The sequence below is a fragment of the Rhinichthys klamathensis genome, unplaced genomic scaffold, assembly GCF_029890125.1.
Source record: "Rhinichthys klamathensis goyatoka isolate OS25496 unplaced genomic scaffold, OSU_Roscu_1.1 h1tg000111l_1, whole genome shotgun sequence".
Lineage (NCBI taxonomy): Eukaryota > Metazoa > Chordata > Actinopteri > Cypriniformes > Leuciscidae > Rhinichthys > Rhinichthys klamathensis.
In genome coordinates, this window is record NW_026606649.1 from 12770791 (window position 1) to 12782432 (window position 11642).

The following is an 11642-nucleotide window of genomic DNA, read 5'->3' on the forward strand; positions in this document are numbered from 1 at the left end:
TAAATCATCAAGGTTTTTTTTTTTTTTTTTTTTTTTTTAAATCTTATAAAATATATGAGGTGGCACACACTCGGGGGAAAAGGCTTACCAGCATGGGGCAAAAATCACCCAGTGTTGATACAAATGTTTTGCATAATACGCAATTTAATCATAAAAAAAATCACTTCAGCAAAGTTTGAATTATTTTCTGTTTATTTTGATAAATAAAATAATTTGTTTTTTAATAATAAATATACTGTTATTAAAATATGTCTTTTTAAAAATACAAAAAAAAAACTATTTTAAAAGATTTGAAGGAGATCCCATAATAATTTAATGTGGATGTACTTTGGGTTAGGGTTAGAATAAATTATATTTTATGATATGATCAATATCATATTTATAAATATGTTTTTTAATATAAATTTGGTGATTCTCTAATGCCGGGTACACGATTTTAGCCCACGATTTTCACTCACCGACAGTTTTGTGGAAATTAACGCCAAATTCCGAAATCTGAGACAAATCGGTGATCATTCACATGAGTGAAAATAAGGGCTTGACAATATTTTTTTGCTCACCAGCCAATGTGGCTTGTGGTTTTACAAATTTAGCCACTCAGCATTTTCACTGACCAAAATTTTAACATCGATACCTTGGGGAAAAACTTCCATATAGATATTTTTTTATATTATCTCATAATTTGGCATTAGGTGTATTAGGCTGCTGTCACTTTAAGAATTGATGCACAGATCCATTGTACTGTTACACGTGTTCTCTTTCTCAACTGTTTACGTTCACTTAAAACATAACTGACTGTGTTTACGTGAATACTTGCCAAGACTGGCATTTTGATTTTTTTTTGTGTGTATTTGACTGTTTAAGCGCAATAAGCAGCGAAAAAAACTCTATTTAATACTGAGAGGCGGCTTTATGTGCTGCACACTTTGGGTGTGAGCACAAAATCTGCGGGAATGAGTAAAATTGTGCTCAATACGTGCAATCCCATGCCAAATTCAAAAATATTTTGGCCGTGGTGAAAATCGTGTAGTGTGTATGATCAAAAATCATGATGATGAAAGACCATGAGAGAAGCGCAGATGTGTTTCAGATGCCCGTGACATATTTAGCATGCTAAATATTTGGACCTGTCTGGGACTTAGAGTGCTGCAGTGTGAAATGCGTTTTGACTGGAAATTACATCGGCAACGACCTACAGCCAATGAGAGGTCAAGATACAGTGCAAAGGAAAGTTCAGGGGGAGGAGTCATAGACCTGCAACAAAACACAGCAAGCATTGCTTCTGCAAGCAACTATTCTGTCCTTCATATTCTTGTCTCTTTTTCTTTTTCACTGCAAATCGGCAGACAGACAACTTTTATCACAAGCTTCTTGCGTGCATCATTTTGACAAGAAGAAATACAGACTCCCTGGTGATCATACGTTATTTGCTTTATCAATCCTTACGTGTGTTTGGTTGTGTGAAATGTGGTTTGTAGACCAGGCAGAGTTGTCAGTGATTCTTCTTATTAAATGTTGTGTAATGTTTGACCAATCCATCATGTAATATGCATACAACAGCAACTAAATGGCACCCGAGACTGTCAGGTTTTGGGTAGGTGAAAGGAGCATGGACTCAAGTGCAGGACAATCAGGCAATGGGTATTTAATAATAATAAAATAAAACTGACTAGACTTGACTAGACTTGACTAGACTTGACTAGACTTGACTAGACTTGACTAGACTTGACTTGACTTGACTTGACTTGACTTGACTTGACTTGACTTGACTTGACTTGACTTGACTTGACTTGAAACACACGGTGTACATACGACGACTAACCAGCACAGGACTGCAAACACAGGGAGACTAAATAGGGAGAGCAAACAAAGCAGGTAACGAGGGAGGACAGGTGGGGCAAATGAATCAATGCAGGTAACAAGATGGGACAATCGACAGGAGAGCACATGGCGCAAGGAAACGCATGACAATCCATGTGCTCACACCAAACGTGACAAACACATGAGCACATGGCCAGCAAACACAATCACCAGCCATGTGCCCCAACAAAACAAGACATGAACATGCAGCTAATGAGAACACTCATAAGCCACGTGTTCACACAAAACATGACAACATGAAAGCATGCAGCCAGTGATAAACACAAGCTGCATGCAGCACAGCACAAGACAAAACATGACATGAAAGCACATGAAACAAGGCACAGACCAGACAAAACAGGAGTGTCAGGGCTCTGTCACAAAACCAAGAAATAGACTAGACAGAAGTGACAGAACCCTGACCTAAGACAGTCGTGCAGTGTGAGATGAACAGCGATCCAATGACTTTGAAAATCATGCAGTGTGTACCCGGCATCTAACCATGTCAACAAAAGAAAAAATCAGCCAGCTAGTTATTATCATGTCAATAATGCCTTTAACACCAACAGTAGATCAAATTAGCACAGAATCAACTTTTCTATGTGCATAGAGAAACACGACTGTTTAGGAGAGTGCTGATGTGAGTTTTGCCATCTAGAGGTTTAATAAAATCAAATGCGCCTTTAGTCCCGTTGAAACCCTATATTCTGGCCAAGAACTATCCACTTTGACATGTAAACTTGTTACTAAGTTCCTCAAATAAAACTGTATATCTTTGGAAGATTTGAAGTCAAGAAGTTGATAAATAGCTCTCATAATATCAACCCGGTACCCGATTTTCTGAGTGGGCTGATTGGAGATGGCGATCACATTTGCTTCCCAGTTTTGTGTGCAATATGCATCAGATGGTCAATATGGTTTTGCTTTTTTGTCATTTTTGGAGCTCAACAGCATGGGGTTTACCACTGTGTACTTGCTAATGGATGTAGCACTTTATAACTCCTTGGTGACTTCCAGACGGTAGCCTCTAGTCTAGGCTCATGAAACATGAGAGTTTTAAGTTTGGAAGTTTGCTTTAATTTGGCAATTGCTTATTATCACTGTGTTTTCAAGCCCTGTTACAAATTTAAACCACCACTTTCTTTTATTGTTCTGATTTCCATATTTGGTGTTTGAGAACAAAAGCAAAAGCATTTGACTTGTCAAGCTCTTCTGCTATGCCTGGATTGATTGCTTGTCAGAAAAGTATGTCAGCTTAATGCAGCAGTTGTAAACAGCTGGAAGTCATGCAGAGTAAGGGTACAGATGAGTTTACATTAGCACCCAAGTTAATGACTCCTGGTATGAAATATGTCTGGACTATATAAGCTCAGCTTTCTTTTTCATAAACACTTTAGCAGTTCATGCTGTATTTTTACGTGGCATTACATTTGAGGAGTTTATATCAGTGCCACTTTCCATTGCACGTTAATGTCCTGTGAATTTTTCGAACTATTAAAGATAAAGGTCTTGACCTTCCTGACTGTCTTGTAATCATACAATGTAATAATTTTGATATAATTGACTGCAATAATATTCAATCAGTTGTATTAAAAAAATATTTTTAAACTAATAACTTATTTAAACTAACAACTTGTGTCCCACATTCTGCAAGCTACCCGGTTACAATATTATTTCCTTCATTACAAAAATGTAACATTGCTTAAATTGTTGCACCATTATTTAACATAATTTAGACCCTTTCTAGAGTGTCACATGAAGAAAAGTAAAGGATATGTTACTGTTGTGTTGTTTTAGTATATTTGAGATACTATTATAGTTTTTTAATATTTAGAAAAAAAAATAGTTTTATATTTTCTGTTTTCATTTTAATTTTAGTTCAAGTTTTAGTAATTTTGTTGTGTCTTTTTGTCAGTTCATTTTATTTCAATCATGACAACTCTGAATTTTACCATCCCAGACAGCAACATAGTGTTGGCCCAGATCCGGCCCACATCTGGGCTGTGTGAAATCCACGTCTAGATGTGTGACGGATCTAGGCCGACACTATGTTGCTGTCTGAGATGTTATGGAATATGGCAATGTTAATGTATTTGGTCTTGGCCGACTAGATCTGCTACACTGCTGCTGCTGCAGAGCAAGTATGTCCTTGCTACTGTTAATAGATACACAGACAAGCTGCTGTGAGCTTGTAAGATATGCTGCTGCTACATAAATAGACATACATAAATCTTATAGCAGATCTAGGCAGGTGGAGCTGGGGTAGGTGGAGGGGTTCAGAGGAACTCTGATAACGTGCTGGAGGACTAGCCTTTATGTGGACAATGAACCACACCATTTAAACATTGAGCAAGCAATGTCATTGCAGGATCAGCAGAGGTCAATCAGCTTGTGCCATGTGGTAATTATGTGATTACAGTTTATTTCAAGTAACAATTGTTTTAAATGGTTTTAGTTTATATTAACCCTGCTCTTTTACCCACATTATTTTAGGAAAATTGTCAATTTATTTATAGAAAAAATAAGTTTATAAATATCTACAACCTGTGTGTGTGTGTGTGTGTGTGTGTGTGTGTGTGTGTGTGTGTGTGTGTGTGTGTGTGTGTGTGTGTGTGTGTGTGTGCGTGTGCGTGTGCGTGCGTTGTGTGTGTGTGTGTGTGTGTGTGTGTGTGTGTGTGTGTGTGTGTGTGTGTGTGTGTGTGTGTGTGTGTGTGTGTGTGTGTGTGTGTGTGTGTGTGTGTGTGTGTGTGTGTGTGGTCTATTCGTGGAAAGTGACCAGTGTTACATATGCGTGTTTTTTGTGTAGATGGTGGAACAAAGAAGCTACGCAGTACCATCCGGCGGAGCACAGAGACGGGTATCGCTGTGGAGATGAGGAACCGTGTCACACGGCAGGGCAGTAAGGATTCAACAGATGGCAGCACCAACAGCAACAGCTCTGATGGAACGTGAGTGACATGGTGTCTCATTGTATTTGTTTTTTTGCTTTTATTTATTTATTAATAAACAACAGTCCGTTGACACAGACTCCTCATCACAAACATTTAACCTGGAGATCACAAATCAGTGCATCCAAATGCATTTATATCTGAGTGAATCTCACAAAAACGTGAATCTCACAAAAATATGAAAATTTTTTTTTTTATTTTACATAAAATAAGCAGAGGGAGGACAACAGTATTGTTCAATTTTAATAATATAAATTTTTATGTTGATGATAAAATGTGCTTTATTGTCATGAAAATAATTCAAATGTGGTGTAATATGATTAGAGCTGCAACAATTGATAAAATTGGTAAATAATGTGTAATAACAATTTTTTTTAAATAATGGATTACATTTTTAAGTACTTTGATAATTACCAAAAAAAAAATTTTAATCTGATTAATTGATTAATAAATAAAATCAACATATCAATCGGTTATCAAAATAATTGTTAGTTGCAGCTCTAAATATGATAAAATCTTGACAAGTTTTATACATCTATGTGTAATGTGAGGTATTTTCACACTAAATGAAGTAGTTGGTTTCTCAGTATGTATCGCATTGTTTGAAAACAACCCTGTTTTGTATTGATGAGTTTGATAGATCACACATTTCACACATCTCAACGGGTGTATTTTAGGTTCATCTTCCCCACCACTCGCCTGGGCCCTGAGAGCCAATTCAGTGACTTCCTGGATGGCCTTGGTCCCGCACAGATAGTGGGACGTCAGACATTAGCCACACCGCCAATGGGTAAGACAGCTGCATACTGGGTAGAATACACTGAATACAGCAATTACAATTTTGTTAATAAAAAAAAGTTCATTTGCATTTTTATGCTAATATCATATTAAACCGTCTTGACTCTTGGCAGTCCAATCAATTAATGTGTCAAGAGTTATTGTGGAAAAACGTTAGCTATATTCGTCACACTGGATATAGAAGGTCAAGTCGAGTATATTGCAATGTGTCTTTCAGGCAAAACAGTCTTTTACGCTGTGTGCTGTTGTATAGTAGGTCACCAGGGTATTTTGTATGTACAGTAAATTTTCATACTGAGCATAGTATACATAATATATACAGTAGAAATAGTACTATGCTATCCTTTAGCATTCTGTGGAACTCAGCTGATTGTCAATGATTGTGTCTGCAAATTGACGCAGATCTGATAAATGTCAATCTTTGCAGGAGCCCATGTTGACTGAACTGGAGTTACTGGCTTGTTAGATTTAATAATAGCCTATGTATCTAATTTCCGTTTCAAATCAAATATCAAGGCAGAAACTCTAAGGAAGGTTATATGTTATTCTTTGTCTCCACCTGCTGTTGAATTATCCCATTGCAAGATTTCTGCACAGAAATGAAAGTTTTGATTATAATAAGCCATATGGTTTTCTCTGTGTAGGTGATGTTTACATTGGTGTGATGGATAGAGGGGGTCAGTTAGAGGTTGAGATCACGCAGGCCCGAGGTCTGACCCCTAAACCAGGCTCAAAGACCATTTCAGGTAACCCACGATTAAAAATGAGTGTGTTAAATCATTTTATCCACATGATTTGTTTGGTAAGGCCATAGAACACTGTTTCATAATTGGATGATTCCTTCTCTATCAGCAACATATATAAAGGTTTATGTTCTGGAGAATGGAATGTGTCTCGCTAAGAAGAAAACCAAAGTGGTGAAGAAAACCCTGGATCCAACCTTCCAGCAATCCCTGATGTTTGACGAGAGCCCACAGGGGAAAGTGCTACAGGTATTACAAATCCAAATCACTCCAGCTATCCTTCACAAACACATTCTTCAGAAAACAGCATATAACATCTAAATATCCAGCGGTCCCAAAAAAAGCATTTAATGGAATAAAAAGTTTTTAAAAAATCTTGCAGTCTTGAATTTGTTGATGGAAAGACAGGAGACACTGTTTAAAGTTTAAGGGGCTTATTTTGTGGTTTTTACACTGTTCATATTCTGTACAGTCTATGCTAATTATTATTATTATTTAAATGCTAAACACCCCTTTAAGAAATCTTAGATTATTGAATATCATCAGTGGCTAACCAAATAACATGTAATATATCAATTAATATTCATAATCATAACAATGTCATAATTCATAATTATATTCTTTATTTTTATATTTTATATATTCTAATTAAGTCTAATTACTATTTACACAGAATGTAGTGTAATTGTTTTGGTGTTAAAACCTTCCTATTTAATATAATTTATTTTTTTGTTTTTTGTTTGGTTAGAAAAATGATTAAATTATTTTTAATATTTGCAATAAAATGCTTATATTTGAGCATTTATTTTAAAGACATACACCATTCAAACATTCAATTGTCTATTTTGAACACATTTTAAAAGGTCATTTTTTCCTGTGATGGAAAAAGCTGAATTTTCAGCAGCCATTACTCCAGTCTTCAGAAATCATTCTAATATGTTGATTTGGTGCTCAAGAAACATTTCTTATTATTATCAATTTTGAAAACAGTTGTGCTGCTTAATAGTTGTATGGAAACCATGATAGTTGTTTTGATTCTTTGATTAATAGAAAGTTCAAAGAAACAGCATTTATTTGAAACAAATCTTTTGTAACGTTATACATGTCACTTTTGATTAATTGAATGCATCCTTGCTGAATAAAATTATTAATTTCTTTCAAAAAATCTTACTGACTTTAAACTATAAAACTAAATATGTAGGCCTATATATTATGTATATAATGTTCAAAATTAAGACAAAAAGTACATTAAGACATTCGCATTTTGAAGCGTCTCTTAAGCACCCAGACGCATAAGACACACTTAAAAATGTATAAATGTCATTACATAAGAAACTTTCACACCAAGTGCAAATGCCATATTTGGGGCCGCTGCATACTAAATGTGTCCATTTATCCTCACCAGGTGATCGTGTGGGGAGATTACGGCCGCATGGACAGCAAGTGTTTCATGGGAATGGCTCAGATCCTCCTGGATGATCTCGATCTGTCATCAATGGTGGGCGGCTGGTACAAGCTCTTCCCCACCTCCTCTCTGGCGGACCCCAGCATCGGCCCTCTTACACGCCGACTCTCCCAGTCCTCGCTCGAGAGCGCCACCAGCCCCTCGTGCACCTAGACACATCCACGTCCCCGTCTTAATATGCCTGTGTTCTCTATCTCTACGTGTGTATCTTCGTTCAATATACCCCGCCACCGACCCCAAAAGCATGAACACACACTCTGATAGATACAGCCAACTCGCCCGGGGCTGGAATGCTCCTCTTTACCGACACAGATTTTAAGAGTTGGATACAAATCAGTCATGACACACTTAACACATACACAGATGGATATGGATGTAATCAGCAACATGCGATTGTAGGGGCGTCCGGAATCAGTCATGGCTAGTTACATGCAGATCCATTGTTCGCAGGTCAATCAATAGGGGCATTTAATAAATCTGCTGAGAAATGTTCCTGACAATGTAGCATTTGTGTTGACGTCATGTCACACAGGGAGCAGAATGGGTTCTAGCAGTTCCAGACCCTCAAGGGTCAATCATTTCTCTATGCCAAACCCGAAGTTTTATTTTTTAAAAACCAAAGCAATTCTTATTATATGTAGTGCTATATTATAGAGTATGGATATGTAGCAGAGTCAATGACTTAGATGAGATGCAAAAAAAACTAAGACGTGTTAGAAAAACTCACTAGACTACATACACAATTAAACTTTTAAAGGGCAGGGCTTTACTCCACAGGTCAGGTTATTTATTAGAAATGCACACAGTTCATGTCGCATAAAGTAGCGCATTCTTTTTTTTTTCTTCTTTTTTTTCGGAGAGCTCAATAAATAAATTATATAGATCGATATTTGTGTTCATGTATTAATCGACTGCATTCTGCACGTTAACTCGCAACCCTTGTTCAGCAAAATATGTAAAGTGCTATTTAAGCTTGCCTTTAAAATGATGTAGACTTATAGATGGTAGGTTATTTATTTTGCTAATGTTTTAATCTCACTTTTTGTCTGAACAACGCAATCTGCACCGAGCTGCAGATGTAGTCAGAGGTAATCGAACCCTCTGAAGGAGAACCAACTGTCCTGTTAAACCAGCAACCCTCATACACAGCTGCTGCATTGTGGGATATGCTGAACGTTGTCCGCTGGCAAGCAAGAAAACGTTTCTTGTAGCAAGTAGCGCAGATTTTTGGAAAGTTGGAGCCGCGTTATACTTTACCGCCTCAAGTAGTTTTGGGTTTCGTTCTACCAGCATATGGATCTGAACTGTTAAAGGTCTTTTCCGTTTCCTGTTAAACTCAGGAGGTCACGCTGAACAAAAAAAAACAAGTACACGACTATATGAGGACTGGTGATGGAGTCGCTCGTTCAACAGGATCTTGAAGCCCAGAACAAACGGTATTCTGTAAACTGCTGGACACTTTTATTTTTCTCTATGAACTTTGCCATTGTGGCTATTCCTGACCAATCAGCAGTCCTCTTTAGCTAGGTGGTTCTAGATGGCTTCTTCAGTCAGTCGTTGGTGTTACAGAGACATTTGGAAGGAAAAAACAGCACTGTAGGTAAAATACAAAGTGTTCATCATACTCCTGTCAGCCTCCTCTGCACATCTAGATTTGTTTTCATAGTTCTTCTGAATATATCAGATCGGTACCATATCATAGGATCACTGTACCAGTACATCAGATTTCAGTTTTTCAGTCACATCTTCTGCAGAGATGATGGTAACACATATACAATTATTAATATGTGACAGTATCAATAAGAACCAGAAAAATTATTAATTTCTAAGTTCCCACATGGATCATTAGCCAAATCATTAAAGACGCTTCTATAATTCAGTCTGTTCAAAGTCTAAATGTTGTTTGATTTTCTGGTTTGCATCATGATATGCATATGATCTGCTTCTAAAAGCAGACTATGAGATCAGCCAACCGTTTCATCTGATTTGTCATTTTGAATCGTTTGAAGTATTTTAGTATTTTGCTTTGCTGTACAGCTGTCTCTACTGAAACTTTGATACAATACTTTGCTCTTTCTTATTATCATCATAAGTTGTAAATACATTCAAGTTTTACCCATTATTATCAAGTTATACCCACTATTTTACCCATGCCAGCCATGACTGATTTGACATTTTAGAATATTTTACTTTCCAGCCCGTCGTTGTTCTTCAAGCTCAAAAGTTTTGCCTTTAAACATACAAAATAAGTCTCTGCTAATTCTCACACGCATTTCTTGCTTCTTATGTATTTGCACAAATTTGATTGTGTTGCACATTTCTCTATTCCACTAACAGACAAATGTCTGTACATTAAATTAGGTACTAACTAAATATGAAATTAAATTGTTTTACTGTACTAAAAACAAATTGTATTTGCAGCTGAATGTTTGTCCTTGGTAAACACTATGAAATGACTATTAGATATTGATATTTTTTCTATGTGATTTTACGTACATTGGAATATGGGATTATATATGTCCCTTTACTGTACAATGAAGTAGTTACAAATCTTGCATTTTTGCAAAATGAAGAGTCTGAATGCATGAATATTTGTACTGTACTGCTCTATTTTTTCAGGTATAGTGGATGGATATAGTTTGTTGCAATCCATAGCTAAGCCAAATGCAACATCGACAAAACAAAAAAAAATCTAGATTTGCCGCTTCCAACTTGCTGTGGTTTGGATGCGTTTCGATATTTTAACATAGAATGGGAACGATCAGATCTGTTTTGTTCTGACAGTAAAAGGATACAGTTATCAAATGCTTCTGTGGTTTGTTGATAATCTATAAATACAAATATTTGAGTATGATGTTGTAACTTCTGAATAAGATGCCAGAAAAGTCACTAGCATATGGTTCGTTTAAACGCTTGGTGTTGTATCAGAGTACTTGATGCTTTTATATGCGAGTCCACTTCATTCTTTTCAGGTCTATGTATGCAAATGTTTTTTTTTTTTTTTTTTTTTTTTTTGCAGTTTTATGGCATACACAGTTTATATGTGTGTGTAAGTAGGTGACACCAGCCTGACTGGGGAATGATCTTAATACACTGAATACAGATCAATATCAATGTATGTTATGTTATGTTATGTTATGTTATGTTATGTTATGTTATGTTTTCAACAATCATAGCCGATACAGTTGGAGGTCTACCTGGTATTCATTCTTACATTTCTTATTTGCATTCAGAAATGGACAGTAGATTGTAAAACTGAGAATGATGTGTGATTTTGAACATTTTTATGAAATGTTGCTTCGTCGGGTACTGTATGATGTATATAAATGATATAAATGTTGATAGATTTAATTTCCAAAAGGAATGTAATCTCTCTTTACAACTATCTGGGCCATTTAAACCCTTGTGAAGTCTTTTTATGAAACCCTGTTTTTGTCCATTTGTGAACAAATATAAGGATTATTGAGGCAATATCTATCTTATTTTTGTAAAATTAATTATTTTAAAGGGTGGTCTGCTGGATAAAAGGCGATTGCTTGTTTATTGCCTTACTTGTGAGTTATTATTATAAGGCTTAGATGTGTATTACTGAAAGCCTTGGGTGTTTTGCTTCGATATCACTTTACTAAAGTATCGCTAACTTGAATGTACATATTATATATTAATTTCATTTTATTGCAGGTTTTATTTGTTTTACAGTGTCTGAATGTCACAGTACATCAATGACACATCATTTCCCTGCATGTGTTGATGTTTAAAGGCTTACATGAGCACAAGAACCCAGGGGCCTCTTTTATAAAATGTTGTGTATAACCGTCCTGCATTTGA

General features: G+C 36.1%; 1 protein-coding gene across 1 annotated transcript in view; it reads left to right on the forward strand.

Annotated features, from left to right (window-relative positions):
• The window catches only part of rims3 (regulating synaptic membrane exocytosis 3), an 88267-nt gene extending 80147 nt beyond the window's left edge, over positions 1-8120 (forward strand). The window contains exons 3-7 of the mRNA XM_056254543.1: positions 4667-4808; positions 5486-5598; positions 6251-6352; positions 6459-6598; positions 7755-8120. Coding sequence (XP_056110518.1) covers positions 4667-4808; positions 5486-5598; positions 6251-6352; positions 6459-6598; positions 7755-7967 — 710 coding nt within the window. The 3' untranslated portion in view covers positions 7968-8120. The remainder of the gene's footprint in view (positions 1-4666; positions 4809-5485; positions 5599-6250; positions 6353-6458; positions 6599-7754) is intronic.
• Positions 8121-11642: the final 3522 nt, after the last annotated feature.